Source organism: Salvelinus fontinalis, chromosome 7 (assembly GCF_029448725.1).
Source record: "Salvelinus fontinalis isolate EN_2023a chromosome 7, ASM2944872v1, whole genome shotgun sequence".
NCBI classification, from domain to species: Eukaryota; Metazoa; Chordata; class Actinopteri; order Salmoniformes; family Salmonidae; genus Salvelinus; species Salvelinus fontinalis.
In genome coordinates, this window is record NC_074671.1 from 62,249,848 (window position 1) to 62,273,226 (window position 23,379).

Below are 23,379 nucleotides of genomic sequence, written 5' to 3' on the forward strand. Positions count from 1 at the left end.
GAGAGAGCTGCAGAGAGAGGGGCAGAGAGGGAGACAGAGAGAGAGAGAGCTGTAGAGAGAGGGGCGGAGAGGGAGACAGAGAGAGGGAGAAAGAGGGACAGAGACGGAGACAGAGAGAGGGAGAGAGAGAGGGAGAGAGAGAGAGAGAGGGAGAGAGAGGGAGACAGGGAGACAGAGAGAGAGAGAGAGAGAGGGAGAGAGGGAGAGAGAGAGAGAGAGGGAGAGAGAGAGGGAGACAGGGAGAGAGAGAGAGAGAGAGAGAGGGAGAGAGAGAGGGAGACAGGGAGACAGAGAGAGAGAGGGGGGAAAGAGGGAAAGGAATTGACCTGCATGTGGACCCCAGATTTATTGAGCTGTAAATCAGGGATAAGAATCAACCCTCTCTTCTCCTGGGACCAGATGGACAAATAAGGATTTTTTCCCACATTGCCGTGCTTTAATGTTGTCCTCTCTCTCACACCTTGTTCTCTCTCTCTCTATCACTCTCTCTCTCTCTCTCTCTCTCTCTCTCTCTCTCTCTCTCTCTCTCTCTCTCTCTCTCTCTCTCTCTCTCTCTCTCTCTCTCTCTATCTTTCTCTCTATCTTTCTCTCTCTCTATCTTTCTCTCTCTCTATCTTTCTCTCTCTCTATCTTTCTCTCTCTATCTTTCTCTCTCTCTATCTTTCTCTCTCTCTATCTTTCTCTCTCTCTATCTTTCTCTCTCTCTATCTTTCTCTCTCTCTCTCTCTCTCTCTCTCTCTATCTCTCAATCTTTCCCCCTCTCTCTCTCTCTCTCTCTCTCTCAATCTTTCCCTCTCTCTCTCTCTCTCTCTCTCTCTCTCTCTCTCTGTCTCTCTCTCTCTCTATCTTTCTCTCTCTCTCTTTCTATCTCTCTCTCTCAATCTTTCCCTCTCTCTCTCTCTGATGTGAGGCTCTTTAAAAGGAGCTCTCTCTGTTCTCTCTCTCCCTCTGTCTCTGTCTCTGATGTGGGGCTCTTCAAAAGGAGCTCTCTCTCTCTCTGTCTGTTCACTGTGAAGTCAGCTTTAGTGGTTTGGCTCCTCTGGTGAACCCTGGAGTGGGCACAAACACGTTGCTCGAACTTGCTCCCCTGTTCCAAGAATCTGTGGAGTAAGGATGGAGTAGGGGATGGGGGGATGGGGGGAGGGAGAGAGAGTAAGGTGGAGGGTTGATAAATAAAGTATCAGACATGGCAAGTAGAGACATCAATATACACTATACACATCAATATACACTATACACATCAATATACACTACACACATCAAAATACACTATACACATCAATATACACATCAATATACACTACACACATCAATATACACTATGCACATCAATATATTATAAATATTATAAACTGCACCAAATGGGTTCAATACAGTGGCATGTTAATAGATATCCCCAAAACTATTTTCTGGTTGTCCATAGGATTTGAGACTTGCAGTCTCCTAACCCACAGCCCCAACTCCAGCCCTATCCCCAACAGGAAAGACTGTTCATTATGCTTGTCTCTTCCTGTCCCTTAAATAGGCCTGTTTACATGTCCGCCTCACAATGGACTGACTGGTCTGCTGAAAGTCTCCCTCCACAGAGTCCACCCAACCTCTCGCCTCCTCTACTGTTTACATGTCCGCCTCACAATGGACTGACTGGTCTGCTGAAAGTCTCCCTCCACAGAGTCCACCCAACCTCTCGCCTCCTCTACTGTTTACATGTCCGCCTCACAATGGACTGACTGGTCTGCTGAAAGTCTCTCTCCACAGAGTCCACCCAACCTCTCGCCTCCTCTACTGTTTACATGTCCGCCTCACAATGGACTGACTGGTCTGCTGAAAGTCTCCCTCCACAGAGTCCACCCAACCTCTCGCCTCCTTTACTGTTTACTGTTTATCACTCAACACAACTCTTCCGTGGACTGTGTCAGACACAATGTTCTCTCCTCCTCCCCCTGACTGGCCAAAACAAACCTGTTTCTCCGTTCCTCCTTGTCCTTGACGATCTTGATATTTATATTCTCAGTTGAATTGTTTTTGAGACTTCACATGGGAAGTTAAGGAATGTTGTAAGGTAGTTTGACAGAGTGCTGTTTGACACAGTGATGTTTGACAGAGTGATGTGATGTTTGACAGAGTGATGTTTGACAGAGTGATGAGTTAGATGTGATGTTTGACAGAGTGATGTTTGACAGAGTGATGTTTGACAGAGTGATGTTTGACAGAGTGATGTGATGTTTGACAGAATTCTGTTTGACAGAGTGATGTGATGTTTGACAGAATTCTGTTTGACAGAGTGCTGTTTGGCACAGTGATGTTTGACAGAGTAATGTTTGACAGAGTGATGACTTAGATGTGATGTTTGACACAGTGAGGTTTGACAGAGTGATGTTTGACAGAGTGATGAGTTAGATGTGATGTTTGACAGAGTGATGAGTTAGATGTGATGTTTGACACAGTGATGTTTGACAGAGTGATGTTTGACAGAGTGATATGTTAGATGTGATACTTATTTTCTTTTAATATCTTCTGTCTTCCTCCCCCTCCCTCTCTCCAGAGGCTGACCTGCGTATCGGGGAGCTCCAGTGGGGAGACAGTGGGGTGTACCTCTGTAAGGTGGTCATCTCTGACGACCTCGAGGGCAGGAATGAGGCCCCTGTGGAGCTTCTGGTGTTGGGTGAGTCCTCAACTTCCCTTCTCAGCTCTACCCTTTCCTCCCTCCAACCATCCATTCCTCCATCCCCCCTCCTCACCTCTACCCTCATCCCTCCTCACCCCCCTCCTCCCTACCTCTCCCCCCTGCCCTACTCCTCAGGAAGACAGCCACCATTACACAGGAAGTGAAGTGAAGCCAAATACTTAATGCAACACATTTATGACATTGAGGACATGCAAATACAAGTCGTTATACATACAGACGTTATAGAAACCCCCTCATACAGATGTTATAGAAACCCCCACATACAGACGTTATAGAAACCCCCTCATACAGATGTTATAGAAACCCCCACATACAGACGTTATAGAAACCCCCCCTCATATAGACGTTCTATAAACCCCCTCATATAGACGTTATATAAACCCCCACATACAGACGTTATAGAAACCCCCCCTCATATAGACGTTCTATAAACCCCCTCATATAGACGTTATATAAACCCCCTCATATAGACGTTCTATAAACCCCCTCATATAGATGTTATAGAAACCCCCTCATATAGACGTAATATAAACCCCCCCATATAGACGTTATATAAACCCCCCATATAGACGTTATATAAACCCCCTCATATGGATGTTATATAAACCCCCTCATATGGACGTTATATAAACCCCCTCATATAGATGTTATATAAACCCCCTCATATAGATGTTATATAACCCCCTCATATAGACGTTATATAATCCCCTCATATAGACGTTATATAACCCCCTCATATAGACGTTATATAATCCCCTCATATAGACGTTATATAAACCCCCTCATATAGACGTTATATAAACCCCCTCATATAGACGTTATATAAACCCCCTCATATAGACGTTATATAAACCCCCTCATATAGACGTTATATAAACCCCCTCATATAGACGTTATATAAACCCCCTCATATAGACGTTATATAAACCCCCTCATATAGACGTTATATAAACCCCCTCATATAGACGTTATATAAACCCCCTCATATAGACGTTATATAAAGCCCCTCATATAGACGTAATATAAAACCCCTCATATAGACGTTATATAAACCCCCTCATATAGACCCCCTTATATAGACCCCCTCATATAGTTATATAAACCCCCTCATATAGAAGCAACCAACCATCTACAGTATATCTCTGTCTTGTCACTGGCACCTAACCCCATAAAGCGTCCATTCTTCTGGAGTATTTCTTATGTTCTCTCCCAGTCATCTACCACCCTGCCTCAGACCTACTGTCAGGTTGATCTCTCCCAGTCATCTACCACCCTGCCTCTGACCTACTGTCAGGTTGATCTCTCCCAGTCATCTACCACCCTGCCTCTGACCTACTGTCAGGTTGATCTCTCCCAGTCATCTACCACCCTGCCTCTGACCTACTGTCAGGTTGATCTCTCCCAGTCATCTACCACCCTGCCTCTGACCTACTGTCAGGTTGATCTCTCCCAGTCATCTACCACCCTGCCTCTGACCTACTGTCAGGTTGATCTCTCCCAGTCATCTACCACCCTGCCTCTGACCTACTGTCAGGTTGATCTCTCCCAGTCATCTACCACCCTGCCTCTGACCTACTGTCAGGGTGATCTCTCCCAGTCATCTACCACCCTGCCTCTGACCTACTGTCAGGTTGATCTCTCCCAATCATCTACCACCCTGCCTCTGACCTACTGTCAGGTTGATCTCTCCCAGTCATCTACCACCCTGCCTCTGACCTACTGTCAGGTTGATCTCTCCCAATCATCTACCACCCTGCCTCTGACCTACTGTCAGGTTGATCTCTCCCAGTCATCTACCACCCTGCCTCTGACCTACTGTCAGGTTGCTAGGCAGTCACTCCTGTTATGTAACCAGGCTCCATTAGTCGTTAGCTAAGGAACATCTATCAATGGAAACAATGCAGCTATCATGTGGACAATCATCATCTAGTGTAGAGATATACAGGACTGAGTACTGTTAGGACAATAGTGGCCCATCATCTAGTGTAGAGATGTACAGGACTGAGTACCTTTGGGACAATAGTGGCCCATCATCTAGTGTAGAGATGTGCAGGACTGAGTACTGTTAGGACAATAGTGGCCCATCATCTAGTGTAGAGATGTGCAGGACTGAGTACTGTTAGGACAATAGTGGCCCATCATCTAGTGTAGAGATGTACAGGACTGAGTACTGCTAGGACAATAGTGGCCCATCATCTAGTGTAGAGATGTGCAGGACTGAGTACTGTTAGGACAATAGTGGCCCATCATCTAGTGTAGAGATTACAGGACTGAGTACTGTTAGGACAATAGTGGCCCATCATCTAGTGCAGAGATGTACAGGACTGAGTACTGCTGGGGACAATAGTGGCCCATCATCTAGTGCAGAGATGTACAGGACTGAGTACTGCTGGGGACAATAGTGGCCCATCATCTAGTGTGGAGATGTACAGGACTGAGTACTGCTGGGGACAATAGTGGCCCATCATCTAGTGTAGAGATGTACAGGACTGAGTACTGCTGGGGACAATAGTGGCCCATCATCTAGTGTGGAGATATACAGGACTGAGTACTGTTAGGGACAATAGTGGCCCATCATCTAGTGTAGAGATGTACAGGACTGAGTACTGCTGGGGACAATAGTGGCCCATCATCTAGTGCAGAGATGTACAGGACTGAGTACTGTTAGGGACAATAGTGGCCCATCATCTAGTGTAGAGATGTACAGGACTGAGTACTGTTAGGACAATAGTGGCCCATCATCTAGTGTAGAGATGTACAGGACTGAGTACTGTTAGGGACAATAGTGGCCCATCATCTAGTGCAGAGATGTACAGGACTGAGTACTGCTGGGGACAATAGTGGCCCATCATCTAGTGCAGAGATGTACAGGACTGAGTACTGTTAGGGACAATAGTGGCCCATCATCTAGTGCAGAGATGTACAGGACTGAGTACTGTTGGGGAGGTATCTTCTTGACATCCTGCCTGTTGGCTAGTGGGATAGGTCTGTCTTTTTAACATTTATTTTACCTTTATTTAACTAGGCAAGTCAGTTAAGAACAAATTCTTATTTTCAATGACAGCCTAGGAACAGTGGGTTAACTGCCTGTTCAGTGGCAGAACGACAGATTTGTACCTTGTCAGCTCGGGGATTTGAACTTGCAACCTTTCGGTTACTAGGCTACCCTGCCGCCCCACTCAGTGTAGTGTGTTGTAATGCTAATGCTTTTCCTGTGTGATATACTGTCTGTTAGCTGGGAAGGTACAACTTGCTTCCTTAGCATGAAAAGAACGTGTCTTTGTGTGTGTGTGTGTGTGTGTGTGTGTGTGTGTGTGTGTGTGTGTGTGTGTGTGTGTGTGTGTGTGTGTGTGTGTGTGTGTGTGTGTGTGTGTGTGTGTGTGTGTGTGTGTACATTCATGCTTGTTTACGTATATTTATGTGTTATTACTCAACAATGGCGGCCCCACATCCCTGAGTGCTGTAACTAGCGTCGCCATGGTGACGCTCTGCGTGGCCATGCGGCTTGAGAGAGAGACCTTTTGTTTGGCTGGCTGCCTCTCTGTAAATCAGTCCAGTCCAGTAGAACCTCCCACTCAGCACTAAGTCCAGAGTCTCTATAACACACTACAGCCCACCAATACCACATAGATAGATGGTCTTCATCACAGCCCAGTGTTGAAGAGACAGAGACACATTTTGCCCACTGAGCCTTTTCTTCTACTTGCCATTTAGATGTCTCTGCCTGCAGGAAGTTGGAGGTTGTTTCTGGAGTCTCTGCCTGCAGGAAGTTGAAGGTTGTTTCTGGAGTCTCTGCCTGCAGGAAGTTGGAGGTTGTTTCTGGAGTCTCTGTCTGCAGGAAGTTGGAGGTTGTTTCTGGAGTCTCTGCCTGCAGGAAGTTGGAGGTTGTTTCTGGAGTCTCTGTCTGCAGGAAGTTGGAGGTTGTTTCTGGAGTCTCTGCCTGCAGGAAGTTGGAGGTTGTTTCTGGAGTCTCTGCCTGCAGGAAGTTGGAGGTTGTTTCTGGAGTCTCTGCCTGCAGGAAGTTGAAGGTTGTTTCTGGAGTCTCTGCCTGCAGGAAGTTGGAGGTTGTTTCTGGAGTCTCTGTCTGCAGGAAGTTGGAGGTTGTTTCTGGAGTCTCTGCCTGCAGGAAGTTGAAGGTTGTTTCTGGAGTCTCTGCCTGCAGGAAGTTGAAGGTTGTTTCTGGAGTCTCTGCCTGCAGGAAGTTGAAGGTTGTTTCTGGAGTCTCTGCCTGCAGGAAGTTGGAGGTTGTTTCTGGAGTCTCTGCCTGCAGGAAGTTGGAGGTTGTTTCTGGAGTCTCTGCCTGCAGGAAGTTGAAGGTTGTTTCTGGAGTCTCTGCCTGCAGGAAGTTGGAGGTTGTTTCTGGAGTCTCTGCCTGCAGGAAGTTGAAGGTTGTTTCTGGAGTCTCTGCCTGCAGGAAGTTGGAGGTTGTTTCTGGAGTCTCTGCCTGCAGGAAGTTGGAGGTTGTTTCTGGAGTCTCTGTCTGCAGGAAGTTGGAGGTTGTTTCTGGAGTCTCTGCCTGCAGGAAGTTGGAGGTTGTTTCTGGAGTCTCTGCCTGCAGGAAGTTGGAGGTTGTTTCTGGAGTCTCTGCCTGCAGGAAGTTGAAGGTTGTTTCTGGAGCCTTTGCTAACTAGTGTTAATGACTGGAGGGATACAGGAACAGCTAGCATGCTGTCACACCGTCCCTTTAAACCACAGTGGTCTGTCAGTGGACCGTGTCCTCTGTGATGTGTAGTAGCTCTCACAGAACTACACCATCCCTTTAAACCACAGTGGTCCGTCAGTGGACCGTGTCCTCTGTGATGTGAAGTAGCTCTCACAGAACTATACCATCCCTTTAAACCACAGTGGTCTGTCAGTGGACAGCTCTGTGATGTGTAGTAACTCTGTGATGTGTAGTAGCTCTCACAGAACTATACCATCCCTTTAAACCACAGTGGTCCGTCAGTGGACCGTGTCCTCTGTGATGTGTGGTAACTCTCACAGAACTATACCATCCCTTTAAACCACAGTGGTCCGTCAGTGGACCGTGTCCTCTGTGATGTGTGGTAGCTCTCACAGAACTATACCATCCCTTTAAACCACAGTGGTCCGTCAGTGGACCGTGTCCTCTGTGATGTGTAGTAACTCTGTGATGTGTAGTAACTCTGTGATGTGTTGTAGCTCTGTGATGTGTAGTAACTCTGTGATGTGTAGTAACTCTGTGATGTGTAGTAGCTCTGTGATGTGTAGTAACTCTGTGATGTGTAGTAACTCTGTGATGTGTTGTAGCTCTGTGATGTGTAGTAGCTCTGTGATGTGTAGTAACTCTGTAATGTGTAGTAACTCTGTGATGTGTAGTAGCTCTGTGATGTGTTGTAGCTCTGTGATGTGTAGTAACTCTGTGATGTGTAGTAACTCTGTGATGTGTAGTAGCTCTGTGATGTGTAGTATCTCTGTGATGTGTAGTAGCTCTGTGATGTGTAGTAACTCTGTGATGTGTAGTAACTCTGTGATGTGTAGTAGCTCTGTGATGTGTTGTAACTCTGTGATGTGTTGTAGCTCTGTGATGTGTTGTAGCTCTGTGATGTGTAGTAACTCTGTGATGTGTAGTAACTCTGTGATGTGTAGTAGCTCTGTGATGTGTAGTAATTCTGTGATGTGTAGTAATTCTGTGATGTGTAGTAGCTCTGTGATGTGTAGTAACTCTGTGATGTGTTGTAACTCTGTGATGTGTAGTAGCTCTGTGATGTGTAGTAACTCTGTGATGTGTTGTAGCTCTGTGATGTGTTGTAGCTCTGTGATGTGTTGTAGCTCTGTGATGTGTAGTAACTCTGTGATGTGTAGTAACTCTGTGATGTGTAGTAGCTCTGTGATGTGTAGTAATTCTGTGATGTGTAGTAATTCTGTGATGTGTAGTAGCTCTGTGATGTGTAGTAACTCTGTGATGTGTTGTAACTCTGTGATGTGTAGTAGCTCTGTGATGTGTAGTAACTCTGTGATGTGTTGTAGCTCTGTGATGTGTAGTAACTCTGTGATGTGTAGTAGCTCTGTGATGTGTAGTAACTCTGTGATGTGTAGTAGCTCTGTGATGTGTAGTAATTCTGTGATGTGTAGTAACTCTGGGATGTGTTGTAGCTCTGTGATGTGTAGTAATTCTGTGATGTGTAGTAACTCTGTGATGTGTAGTAGCTCTGTGATGTGTAGTAACTCTGTGATGTGTTGTAGCTCTGTGATGTGTAGTAACTCTGTGATGTGTAGTAGCTCTGTGATGTGTAGTAACTCTGGGATGTGTTGTAGCTCTGTGATGTGTAGTAATTCTGTGATGTGTAGTAACTCTGTGATGTGTAGTAGCTCTGTGATGTGTAGTAACTACATTGAGTAGAAACTGGGTTACCCCAGATATTGACCTAGTATAGTAGAAGCCACTTGTCGGGATTCCCACGGCAACAACTGGGTTTTACTGTCGTCAGGGGGCCAGGGGAAAGATTGACGTGACACGGGGAGAGAGAAAGACTAGCGGGTCAAATATATAGATCAGGGGTGAGAGTCGTGTGTGTTGTATTGTAGGCTTGTTAGTGTGTGTTGTATTGTAGGCTTGTTAGTGTGTGTTGTATTGTAGGCTTGTTAGTGTGTGTTGTATTGTAGGCTTGTTAGTGTGTGTTGTATTGTAGTCTTGTTAGTGTGTGTTGTATTGTAGGCTTGTTAGTGTGTGTTGTATTGTAGGCTTGTTAGTGTGTGTTGTATTGTAGGCTTGTTAGTGTGTGTTGTATTGTAGGCTTGTTAGTGTGTGTTGTATTGTAGGCTTGTTAGTGTGTGTTGTATTGTAGGCTTGTTAGTGTGTGTTGTATTGTAGGCTTGTTAGTGTGTGTTGTATTGTAGGCTTGTTAGTGTGTGTTGTATTGTAGGCTTGTTAGTGTGTGTTGTATTGTAGGCTTGTTAGTGTGTGTTGTATTGTAGGCTTGTTAGTGTGTGTTGTATTGTAGGCTTGTTAGTGTGTGTTGTATTGTAGGCTTGTTAGTGTGTGTTGTATTGTAGGCTTGTTAGTGTGTGTTGTATTGTAGGCTTGTTAGTGTGTGTTGTATTGTAGGCTTGTTAGTGTGTGTTGTATTGTAGGCTTGTTAGTGTGTGTTGTATTGTAGGCTTGTTAGTGTGTGTTGTATTGTAGGCTTGTTAGTGTGTGTTGTATTGTAGGCTTGTTAGTGTGTGTTGTATTGTAGGCTTGTTAGTGTGTGTTGTATTGTAGGCTTGTTAGTGTGTGTTGTATTGTAGGCTTGTTAGTGTGTGTTGTATTGTAGGCTTGTTAGTGTGTGTTGTATTGTAGGCTTGTTAGTGTGTGTTGTAATGTAGGTTTGTTACTGGTTGTTGTAATGTAGGCTTGTAAGGTCAGGTTCTCTGGTTGTGAAGGGGGCAGGAACAGTTTTCTCCACTTTAATAGTCAACACATGGGTCAGAGGTCATGGAGAGAACAAAGGTCCAGAGTGAGTGAAACAGAAACCCTGTAAACTCCTCTCTGCTTCATAATGACAGCCAGCCAGTCAGGCAACGGTGCGGTAGCCCAGTACCCAGCAGTGAGGGGAGGAATTCCAGGAGGAAGCTCCAGCTAAGCTGCTCTTGATGTGGGCAAAGAGAGTAGGGCCGTCCAGGAGGGCCCTGGAGCTCCTACACCATTAAACCCTCTTCCTGTCTGTCTGATACTTACAACTCGCTCTAAAAAACGTTGTTTTGCCTGAACAGGAACAATGTACTGACATGAGTCATGGTCTGTATCCCTGCTTCAAACCCCTGGAGACCAGGACAGAGATTCTACTTGTCAACACGGGACAGTCTGTCCTGTACCAGCCTGAACAACAGACAGATATGGGCAGCATGTTGCCAAGGTTGGTATCAGGACCCCTGCTCAAACCACTGGAGGCCCCAGGAGAAACATGGTGCTCCTTTGGGGTAATAGAAAAACAGGTCTGCACACTTCAACAAACAAACAGGGTTGTAATTCCCTCAGGCGGGGTCCCACCTAGGCAGCTATAGTAGGAGCATGTCAAGATGTATAGGTCAGGTTATTAATACAGGCTCTGATAGGAGGCTGAGCAGACTTACAACAGTACTAATAACCTTCTGAATACCTTCTGTGTATGGCATCAATATGAGGGGATTTAAGTCCTTTCTACGACACTCCAGGTTCGTATCCTTCTTTGAAAAAGTATTGCTTCACCCGCTACATTTCTAGTCTTGTAGTGTGACAGACTCTGGTGTTTGTATAGTCAGCATGGTAGCAGCCAAGATACAGTATACTGTGTTTGTATGGTCAGCATGGCAGCAGCCAAGATACAGTATACTCTATGTGTATTTTAGATGTGTATCTCTATGGCTACTGTACAACATTCCAGCACACAGCCAAGCTCAAACAACCACATTATGGGGGGAAGTAAATGGTCTTCCCTAATCTCCTCTCTCTCTCTCCATCCCCCCTTTCTCTCTATTGCTATCTCCCTCTCTCTCTCCATCCCCCATTTCTCTCTATTCCTCTATCCCACACTCATCCCCCGTTTTTCTCTATTCCTCTCTCCCTCTCTCTCTCTATCCTTCTCTCTCTTTCTCTCATTTAACCTCTCCCCCTCTCTCTCTTCTCTTCTCCCCCCCCAGCCCATCTCTCCCTCTGTCTCTCTCTATCCTTCTCTCTCTCTCTCATTATACCTCTCCCCCTCTCTATCTTCTCTTCTCCCCCCCACCCCCCTCTCTCTCTCATTATACCTCTCCCCCCTCTCCCCTCTCCCCCTATCTCTCTCTCTTCTCCCCCCCCCCCCCCCCTCTCTCTCTCTTCTCCCCCCCCCCCCCCCTCTCTCTCTCTCGTACCAGCATGTGCCACATTATCCCACATTTGTGTGAGCGTGGCTAACCTGTTTTTGCAGAGTTGTATATGAAGTTGAAATATGAACTAACATTAGTAACTCATATCGGCAGAGAGGGAAACAGGAAGAGACAGAGAGAACGTGTTATTGTAACACAGAGCTGCTGCCAGTGAGGTCACTGCCTATGTATTTGTGACATCACTGGGATGCTACTGGTAATATCATCAACTCATTTGTCTCCAGACTGACTGGAAGCTCCCCAGTTCAATCCACTACAGATAGAGGGAAGCAGCACCTGGTTCAGTCAGTCTGTTTCAGTCAGGCTGTATGTCCAGGACAGGTGCGGTGACTCAAAGCATTGCTTTTCAACTAAAACCTTATCAATGACAAGCACATTGAAGTTAGAGACAGATAACTTTGAAGTATCTTCAACTGTCTTCATAAAGCAGAGGTTGCTGACTGTACTCTTCACAGTCCTCATGGCCAGCCGTAGCTATGGAAACCATGTGATCCTGTGTGGCTCCATTGGTAGAGCACGGTGCTTGCAATGCCAGGGTTGTGTGTTTTTAAAGTATAGAAATGTATGAACTCACTACTGTAAGTCGCTCTGGATAAAAGCGTCTGCTAAATGACTCAAATGTAAATGTGAGAAAATGAAACACAGTTCCCAAAACAGGCCCATATTCAGTGGGGCTGTGATGGAAAAGCCCAATCAGACTGAGTCAGGCTGTATTTCAGGACATGTGGGGTGAAGGAAACACAGTCATATTTCTCTGCATCGGTGCTTTTCAACAAAACCATATCAATGACAACCACCTTTAGACTTAAAGTGGCATCTTCTGCATGCTGGCATGTCCACCTTCCTGGCTCTTCTATTGTCCAAGTCTCTGCATGCTGCTGCTACCTGTCCTTCATTCTCCCTGACCCCATGACCCCTGACAATTACTTTTTTAATTCAGTCGATTCAAGAAGTAAACTGAAATTCCAATTTCCCTCAATACTTAAAAAAAATGGAATTAGAATTTTGGTTTAGATCCTGAATTTTGGTTAGATCCTGAATTTTGGTTTAGACCCTGAATTTTGGTTTAGATCCTGAATTTTGGTTTAGACCCTGAATTTTGGTTTAGACCCTGAATTTTGGTTTAGACCCTGAATTTTGGTTTAGATCCTGAATTTTGGTTTAGATCCTGAATTTTGGTTGAGACCCTAAATTTTGGTTGAGACCCTGAATTTTGGTTGAGACCCTGAATTTTGGTTTAGACCCTGCATTTTGGTTGAGACCCTGAATTTTGGTTTAGACCCTGAATTTTGGTTGAGACCCTGCTAGGACTCCCCTGTCTTCTGACCTCTCCTGCCCTCTGTCCTGTCCTATCCTGTCCTTCACCTCTGCTCTTCTCCTCTCTCCAGGTAAGACAGGTACAGGTGTGTCAGATGATCTCCTGCCTGACTTTGATGTGAAGATTATGCCAGGTAGGTAGGGGCGTGTCCTCCTCACCTGTGTCTGTCTGTCTCTTCTTTTCACTCATTAACACATTAACTATTGCTTCTTCACTGCCCAATCAGCTTCATGTTGTTTTTTAGTATTCCAATCAGTTATCTTATTACAAATCAAACACGTGATTATGGTCAGTTTACTGTTGAACAGTGAGAGTAGGAGAGAGGGAGAACAGAGAGAGACAGAAAGAGAGAGACAGACCAGAGAGAGACAGACCAGAGAGAGGGAGAACAGAGAGAGACAGACCAGAGAGAGGGAGAACAGAGAGAGACAGACCAGAGAGAGAGGGAGAACAGAGAGAGACAGACCAGAGAGAGAGGGAGAACAGAGGGAGACAGACCAGAGAGAGAGGGAGAACAGAGGGAGACAGACCAGAGAGAGGGAGAACAGAGAGAGACAGACCAGAGAGAGAGACAGACCAGAGGGATAGGAAGAAAGAGAGAGACAGACCAGAGAGATAGGAAGAAAGAGAGAGACAGACAAGAAAGAGAGAGAGACAGAAAGAGAGAGGGAGAACAGAGAGAGAGAGAGAGAGAGAGAGGGAGAACAGAGATATAGGAAGAAAGAGAGAGAGAGACTTGTGGTTTCTGACCCAGCCCAAAGGAAGTACATCATTATGGATTGTTATTGTGAGTAACATAATGATAGTGAGAGTTTACAGGATGGTTGAACTGGACATTATGGAGTAATGATATTGAGAGAGTTTACAGGATGATTGAACTGGACATTATGGAATAATGATATTGAGAGAGTTTACAGGATGATTGAACTGGACATTATGGAATAATGATATTGAGAGAGTTTACAGGATGGTTGAACTGGACATTATGGAGTAATAATGTTTACAGGATGGTTGAACTGGACATTATGGAATAATGATATTGAGAGAGTTTACGGGATGGTTGAACTGGACATTATGGAATAATGATGTTTACAGGATGGTTGAACTGGACATTATGGAATAATGATATTGAGAGAGTTTACAGGATGGTTGAACTGGACATTATGGAGTAATGATGTTTACAGGATGGTTGAACTGGACATTATGGAATAATGATATTGAGAGAGTTTACAGGATGGTTGAACTGGACATTATGGAGTAATGATATTGAGAGAGTTTACAGGATGGTTGAACTGGACATTATGGAGTAATGATGTTTACAGGATGGTTGAACTGGACATTATGGAATAATGATATTGAGAGAGTTTACAGGATGGTTGAACTGGACATTATGGAATAATGATGTTTACAGGATGGTTGAACTGGACATTATGGAATAATGATATTGAGAGAGTTTACAGGATGGTTGAACTGGACATTATGGAGTAATGATATTGAGAGAGTTTACAGGATGGTTGAACTGGACATTATGGAGTAATGATGTTTACAGGATGGTTGAACTGGACATTATGGAATAATGATATTGAGAGAGTTTACAGGATGGTTGAACTGGACATTATGGAATAATGATATTGAGAGAGTTTACAGGATGGTTGAACTGGACATTATGGAGTAATGATATTGAGAGAGTTTACAGGATGGTTGAACTGGACATTATGGAGTAATGATGTTTACAGGATGGTTGAACTGGACATTATGGAATAATGATATTGAGAGAGTTTACAGGATGGTTGAACTGGACATTATGGAATAATGATATTGAGAGAGTTTACAGGATGGTTGAACTGGATATTATGGAGTCAGAGAGAAGGGAGTTGATATTGTCTTCTGTCACATTCCCCAAATTCAGACGTTTCCTCATCTTGGAGGTTGTTGACAGATTTGGGTATGGTGAGATGGAAATGTCTTATTCAGTGATGACTCATTCACTCTCATTTCAAATGTTGATGTTGCATTAGTACATGTTCTTCTCAACAGCAGCTCCCACATCGTACTGTAATGTTTCATAGTCACAGTGTTTGTGTTTAGCAGCTCCCACATCGTACTGTAATGTTTCATAGTCACAGTGTTTGTGTTTAGCAGCTCCCACATCGTACTGTAATGTTTCATAGTCACAGTGTTTGTGTTTAGCAGCTCCCACATCGTACTGTAATGTTTCATAGTCACAGTGTTTGTGTTTAGCAGCTCCCACATCGTACTGTAATGTTTCATAGTCACAGTGTTTGTGTTTAACAGCTCCCACATCGTACTGTAATGTTTCATAGTCACAGTGTTTGTGTTTAGCAGCTCCCACATCGTACTGTGATGTTTCATAGTCACAGTGTTTGCGTTTGTAGTATATAAAATATAAATATACAGTGCTTTTGGAAAGTATTCGGAACCCTTGACTTTTTCCACATTTTGTTATGTTACAGCCTTATTCTAAAATGTATTAAATAGTTTTTTCCCTCATCAATCTACACACAAAACCCCATAATGACATAGCTAAAACAGGTTTTTAGATTTTTTTTACAAATGTATTTAAAAAAATCAGAAATATCACATTTACACAAGTATTCAGACCCTTTACTCAGTACTTTGTTGAAGCACATTTGGCAGCGATTACAGCCTCGAGTCTTCTTGGGTATGACGCTGAAAGCTTGGCACACCTGTATTTGGGGAGTTTCTCCCATTCTTCTCTGCAGATCCTCTCAAGCTCTGTCAGGTTGGATGGGGAGCGTCTCTGCAAAGCTATTTTCAGGTCTCTCCAGAGATGTTTGATCCAAATCATGTCCAATCAATTGAATTTACCACAGGTGGACTCCAATCAAGTTGTAGTATCAGACCTCAGGATAAGACCCAGAAGCAGACAGTTCGAAATAACAAAAGTGTATTACAACAACAGGGGGCAGGCAGAGGTCAGGGTCAGGGCAGGCAGAGGTCAGGGTCAGGGCAGGCAGAGGTCAGTAATCCAGAGCAGAGTCTGAAAGGTATAGAACAGCAGGCAGGCTCAGGGTCAGGGCAGGCAGAGGTCAAGGTCAGGGCAGGCAGAACGGTCAAAACCAAGAAAACTATAAAACAGGGAATATAGAGAAAAACAGGAGTATGGGAAAAACACTGGCAGGCTTGACGAGACAAGATGAACTGACAACAGACAAACAGAGAACACAGGTATAAATACACAGGGGATAATGAGGAAAATGGGCGACACCTGGAAGGGGGTGGAGACAAGCACAAGACAGGTAAAACAGATCAGGGTGTGACATGTAGAGACATCTAAAGGGTGATCAATGGAAACAGGATGCACCTGAGCTCAATTTTGAGTCTCATAGCAAAGGGTCTGAATACTTATGTAAATAAGGTATTTCTGTTTTTTAATTTGAATGCATTTGCTAAAATTTCTGAAAACCTGTTTTCGCTATGTCATAATGGAGTATTGTGTGTAGATTGATGAGGAACAAAATAATTTAATTGATTTTAGAATTAGATTGTAATGTAAAAACAAAATGTGGGAAAATGGAAGGGGTTTGAATACATTCCGAACGCATTGTTTGTCTCTGTGTGTATTAGAGATAATACAAATATATGTCCCTGTGTGTAGTATATAGAATATAAATATATGTCTCTGTGTGTAGTATATAGAATATAAATATATATCTCTGTGTGTAGTATATATAATATAAATATATGTCTCTGTGTGTAGTATATAGAATACAAATATATGTCTCTGTGTGTAGTATATAGAATACAAATATATGTCTCTGTGTGTATTAGAGATAATACAAATATATGTCCCTGTGTGTAGTATATAGAATATAAATATATGTCTCTGTGTGTAGTATATAGAATATAAATATATATCTCTGTGTGTAGTATATAGAATATAAATATATGTCTCTGTGTGTAGTATATAGAATATAAATATATATCTCTGTGTGTAGTATATATAATATAAATATATGTCTCTGTGTGTAGTATATAGAATATAAATATATGTCCCTGTGTGTAGTATATATAATATAAATATATGTCTCTGTGTGTACTATATAGAATATAAATATATGTCTCTGTGTGTAGTATATAGAATATAAATATATGTCTCTGTGTGTAGTATATATAATATAAATATATGTCTCTGTGTGTAGTATATAGAATATAAATATATGTCCCTGTGTGTAGTATATAAATTATAAATATATGTCTCTGTGTGTAGTATATAGAATATAAATATATGTCTCTGTGTGTAGTATATATAATATAAATATATGTCTCTGTGTGTATTAGAGATAATACAAATATATGTCTCTGTGTGTAGTATATAGAATACAAATATATGTCTCTGTGTGTAGTATATAGAATATAAATATATGTCTCTGTGTGTAGTATATATAATATAAATATATGTCTCTGTGTGTAGTATATAGAATACAAATATATGTCTCTGTGTGTAGTATATAGAATATAAATATATGTCTCTGTGTGTAGTATATAGAATATAAATATATGTCTCTGTGTGTAGTATATAGAATATAAATATATATCTCTGTGTGTATTAGAGATAATACAAATATATGTCTCTGTGTGTAGTATATAGAATATAAATATATTTCTCTGTGTGTAGTATATAGAATATAAATATATGTCTCTGTGTGTAGTATATATAATATAAATATATGTCTCTGTGTGTAGTATATATAATATAAATATATGTCTCTGTGTGTAGTATATAGAATATAAATATATGTCTCTGTGTGTAGTATATATAATATAAATATATGTCTCTGTGTGTAGTATATATAATATAAATATAGGTCTCTGTGTGTAGTCATCATTCTGTCATAATGATGGGAGTCGATTAGGTCAGTATCAGCAATGTACTCTCTGCATGACATACTGTAACAGGAAACACTCTTTCCCTTTCCTGCCTGTAGCCTAGTCCCCTGACCAGACTTCCTGAAAAGTTGAGAGGATGTGTGTGTGTGGAGAGTGCGAGGGAATACTCTTCCAAGCAAAAACAAATACCACTTCCTACTGTAGAATGTTGCACATAGAAATGTAACTTTCATCTCTCTCTCTCTTCCAGAATGGGCCTTTGTGGGCTCGGTCGCCCTGGGTATTATCCTGTTCATCTTGCTGTTTGGTGTGTGTTGGTGCCAGTGCTGTCCTCACTCCTGCTGCTGTTATGTGTCCTGTTGGTGCTGTCCTGAGACCTGCTGCTGCCCACGACACTGTAAGTCCTGCTGCTTCCACTAGAGATCATACCACGTTAGATCAACTGTTGGACTAAACTAATATTGTAGCATATCATACTGTATGTGGTCCCGTGTGGCTCAGTTGGTAGAGCATGGCGCTTGCAACGCCAGGGTTGTGGGTTCATTCCCCACGGGGGGACCAGGATGAATATGTATGAACTTTCCAATTTGTAAGTCGCTCTGGATAAGAGCGTCTGCTAAATGACTTAAATGTAAATGTATGTCACTCATTCTACCAATCCACTACAACCTTTTTAGTGGATATACTTTCTACTACTGTAGAATTCCCAGAGCACCTGTGGAGTCTGGAATACCTGAAGTGATGAATGTTCCTCCTGCATTATTACCTGTGGAGTCTGGAATACCTGAAGTGATGAATGCTCCTCCTGCATTATTACCTGTGGAGTGTGGAATACCTGAAGTGATGAATGTTCCTCCTGCAGTATTACCAGTGGAGTCTGGAATACCTGAAGTCATGAATGTTCCTCCTCCAGTATTACCTGTGGAGTCTGGAATACCTGAAGTCATGAATGTTCCTCCTGCAGTATTACCTGTGGAGTCTGGAATACCTGAAGTGATGAATGTTCCTCCTGCAGTACTTTCTGTCTCTTCTATCTCTCTGTTCTCTCTCCATGTAGTGTACGAGGCAGGAAAGGGGTTGAGGAGCAGGGCTTCGTCCCCCCAGATCGCTGTCTATCCACCCTACTACGTACCTGGGGTCCCGGCCATGGTCCCCATCGCTCCCCCCTCCCTGGTGGACACTGGGATGATGTCCGCTCCCCCCTCTGTGTCAGAGAACAGCGCAGCTGGAGGTGGGTACTGGGTCTGGTCTGGTGTTGTCTATTGATCTTCTGATGTTTTAAACGTTATCTAACAAACTGCATTTGGATTTTTAACATCATTTCTTAATTTAAAGGCAGCAATATAAGAAACATACTGATATAGTTGAACAGCCATTTCTTCACCTTGCTGAACGTGTGTGGAAAGCTCATAGAGCTCAACAGTGTGTAGTAGTGAGGCCTGTCTCTCCTCTCCTGCCTGACAAGTGTTTGTTGTCTCATATACATCTCAGTGCGGCCTGTGTACCGGCTGCAGTCCACTCTGGATCAGTCCTCTCTGGATCAGGACTCTCTGAAGGTGTTGCAGCACGTAGAGAAGCAGCTGGCTCATTTCCACCCGGCCAAGCCCCAGAGCCACGACTGTAAGCCCGACAGACAGACAGACAGACAGACAGACAGACAAACCGTAGACTCTATACACCCTATACTCTACTCTGTCTGAAATCCACTTCTGCATGTGTCATGACTGTAAGCCCTACAGACAGACAGATAGTTACCCTACCCTGTGTAGACTCAGCAGGACTTATAATCTACTACACTCTGACATCCTCTGTGAAATCAAATCCACTCTGAAATCAACCTGCCTCATGGCTGTAAGCCCTACAGACAGACAACCCCTGTGTAGGACAGAGTCAACATGCTTTATATACTCTAGCTGTAATCTGCATGAAGCTTCAACAGCGCTCCTCTTCTCTCTTCTCCTGCAGCTGCACAAGCATTTCCCTGCACCTGCAATAACATCTGCTACATGTGTGACCAATAGAAATGTGTTTGATTTGAAATCATAAAGACAACACAGCTGATTCATCCTACTTCATAAAGACAACCCAGCTGATTAATTCTACTTCATAAAGACAACACAGCTGATTCATCCTACTTCATAAAGACAACACAGCTGATTCATCCTACTTCATAAAGACAACACAGCTGATTCATCCTACTTCACAAAGACAACCCACCTGATTCATCCTACTTCATAAAGACAACACAGCTGATTATTCCTACTTCATAAAGACAACACACCTGATTAATCCTACTTCATAAAGACAACACACCTGATTCATCCTACTTCATAAAGACAACACACCTGATTCATCCTACTTCACAAAGACAACACACCTGATTCATCCTACTTCATAAAGACAACACACCTGATTCATCCTACTTCATAAAGACAACACACCTGATTCATCCTACTTCATAAAGACAACACACCTGATTCATCCTACTTCATAAAGACAACACACCTGATTCATCCTACTTCACAAAGACAACACACCTGATTCATCCTACTTCATAAAGACAACACACCTGATTCATCCTACTTCATAAAGACAAAACACCTGATTCATCCTACTTCATAAAGACAACACACCTGATTCATCCTACTTCACAAAGACAACACACCTGATTCATCCTACTTCATAAAGACAACACACCTGATTCATCCTACTTCATAAAGACAAAACACCTGATTCATCCTACTTCATAAAGACAACCCACCTGATTCATCCTACTTCATAAAGACAAAACACCTGATTCATCCTACTTCATAAAGACAACACACCTGATTCATCCTACTTCACAAAGACAACACACCTGATTCATCCTACTTCATAAAGACAACACACCTGATTCATCCTACTTCATAAAGACAACACACCTGATTCATCCTACTTCACAAAGACAACACACCTGATTCATCCTACTTCATAAAGACAACACACCTGATTATTCCTACTTCATAAAGACAACACACCTGATTATTCCTACTTCATAAAGACAACACACCTGATTCATCCTACTTCATAAAGACAACACAGCTGATTCTTCCTCGTTTTGTGAGCCAGTCTCACACTATCCGTACATCACCACCTTGTTGATCCTCATCTAATGATTCATTCCTTGAATTCCTCCAATCCTCATCAACTGCTGGCAGATTGTTTTCTTTCTCCGATTGGATGTGTTGGCCTTGTGTGTCAAAGACAGTCTGTAAAAGAAGACCTATTGGAATGTGTCTGTTTTAGAGGTTTTTCATCACTTCCTCTCTCTCTCTATGTTCTGTGCATGTCCACTGGATGCTTCATTCAACTGGCGTCTTATCTTAGGCCTAGTCACTGTGATACTAACACTGTGATTCATAGTATCATAAATACAAAAACATACTCATGTCTCCACCCCTCCTCTCTCCTCCTCCTCCTCCTTCCCTCTCCTCCTCCTCAGCCTGCAGTATCTCAGAGCTCAGTTCTCTTCATGAGATGGATACAGGGAGTTTCCGTCAGTCTTACCGCCAGATACAGAAGAAGGCCCTGCCAGCCATCCCTGACCACGACCGTGACCTTGAAGACATCCCTGACCTCCATCATCCCCCGTCCTCCTCTCAGACCCGTCGCTCCACACGCTACCAGCACCGCCGCAACCGCAGCATTGAGGAGGACCATCATCATAATAATAACAGCAGGTCACCAGAAACGCCTTTACACTGTGTGGAGGGGAGTGGGGGTTGTGTGTGTGTGTCTTCATAGGGGTTGTGTGTGTGTGTGGAGGGGAGTGGGGGTTGTGTGTGTGTGGAGGGGAGTGGGGGTTGTGTGTGTGTGTGTCTTTATAGGGGTTGTGTGTGTGTGGAGGGGAGTGGGGGTTGTGTGTGTGTCTTCATAGGGGTTGTGTGTGTGTGTCTTCATAGGGGTTGTGTGTGTGTGTGTGTGTGTGTGTGTGTGTGTGTGTGTGTGTGTGTGTGTGTGTGTGTGTGTGTGTTCTGCATGTTCTAAGTTCATAATATGATGTTATCTCCAGGTGGAACCCTCGTTCGGAGCACCTGCAGCGTAAGGCCTTCCTCCTGGGTGGGAAGTCAGGCTCTCTGGATGAGCTGGAGGAGTTTGCCCAGTGCTACAGACAGAGAGGCCCCAGGGAGGAGCTCACCGTCAGGGACATCAGAGACACCGACCAGGAGTACGAGAGACTGGAGCTGCGTGAACGAGAAGGTGACCGGGATAGGGATCGAGATCGGGAATACTATCCGCCTTCTTACCGGGACAAGACGACGAAACGTGGCTACCGTGACAACAGGGATCGCGATGACCGCGCAGAGACTTGGCGAGAACGAGATCACCAAGAGGATTGTCATGGAGATCGTCAGGGAGACCGACAACGCAGTCCGCCACTCTCGCCCAAGAAGAGACGGGGCACGTGGGACAACGAGCTGGAGCAGCGCCCCCCTAAACCCCCCGCCCCTCCTCCCCCTCCTCGCCAGAGCCCCCGGGGGCGGGACTACGATGACGAACTCCTGAGCACTCTTTTGGAGCGCAAGACCAGACGGGGTGGGGCCAGTGACAGTGGGGGTGATAGGGGAGGGGGGCGCAGCGAAGAGGACACGCCCTCAGACACCCCTTCTAAGGGTTCTAAGGGCTCTAAGAAGAGCAGCGGCAGTGGCGGCGAGCGTCACCATAGCCGTTGGCCTAGCAACAGGGAGGTGGAGTTGGTATTAGACTCACGGGGAGAAGACTCTCTACCCCCGTCCTGCCAGACTGCGTTAGAGCGGTTCAGAGCCGCTGAGCGCCCCTCCCCCTCCCCTCGCCCCTCCAATGGAGGCTCCACCCATTCTTCCCGCCCCTCCAACGGAGGCTCCACCCATAGCCACGCCCATACCCTACAGCAGGAGAGCGGAGAGGAGCGGGATAAGCCCCGGAAAGTGGTGAGCTACATTTAGGGTACACCCAGAATGGGTTCACTTCATCCACAGTAGAAATATACTGAAGAGATGCTGTACTATAGTTGAGACTACTTTTTTTGGGCAAAGATATCCCTATGCTCATACAGTACTTTAGCTAAGACTGCTTAAAGGGATACTTCAGGGTTTTGTCAATGAAGCCCTTTTATCTACTTCCCCAGAGTAAGATTAACTTGTGGATACCATTTTTATGTCTCTGCGTGCAGTTTGAAGGAAGATGCTAACTAGTGTTAGCACAATTGTTAACTAGCGTTAGCGCAATGACTGGAGGTCTATGGTAACTGTAGTAGTACAGTAATGCTAGTTAGCATTGGTTTGCAAAACGACTGAATGCAGAGACATAAAATTGGTATCCATGAGTTAATCTGACTGGGGAAGTAGATAAAGGGCTTCATTGCCGAAATCCCAAAGTATCCCTTTAAGGTAAGACAAGCGATAAGCTAATGCCCATCTTTCTCAGGTATGGAGGCTCACCTTAACAGATATACTGTGACTCAGGTGAGAAAGGAATCCGTTTTAGAAGTTATTGCACCTGTGCCTCTTAGCCAGAGAGATACGCAGAATCAAACCATAATAGGAAAAGCTGGAAAACTACAGTCAAGATCTGAACCTGAACCACTTACCTTTTCTATCGTTCCATTCTGCCAACAACATCTTATTCCCTGTTGGTT

At 44.0% G+C, this 23,379-nt stretch overlaps 1 protein-coding gene across 4 annotated transcripts in view; it reads left to right on the forward strand.

Annotated features, from left to right (window-relative positions):
• The window catches only part of LOC129859973 (immunoglobulin-like domain-containing receptor 2), a 44,201-nt gene that overhangs the window by 14,298 nt on the left and 6,524 nt on the right, over positions 1 to 23,379 (forward strand). Inside the window, exons 3-10 of one of the 4 annotated variants that reach the window (XM_055930259.1) lie at positions 2,546 to 2,665; positions 12,922 to 12,984; positions 17,974 to 18,120; positions 18,781 to 18,954; positions 19,215 to 19,343; positions 21,205 to 21,442; positions 21,775 to 22,672; positions 23,169 to 23,206. In XM_055930259.1, the coding sequence (XP_055786234.1) occupies positions 2,546 to 2,665; positions 12,922 to 12,984; positions 17,974 to 18,120; positions 18,781 to 18,954; positions 19,215 to 19,343; positions 21,205 to 21,442; positions 21,775 to 22,672; positions 23,169 to 23,201 (1,802 nt within the window). In that variant the 3' untranslated portion in view covers positions 23,202 to 23,206. The remainder of the gene's footprint in view (positions 1 to 2,545; positions 2,666 to 12,921; positions 12,985 to 17,973; positions 18,121 to 18,780; positions 18,955 to 19,214; positions 19,344 to 21,204; positions 21,443 to 21,774; positions 22,673 to 23,168; positions 23,207 to 23,379) is intronic. The other 3 variants (XM_055930258.1, XM_055930261.1, XM_055930260.1) reach the window with 3 other exon arrangements.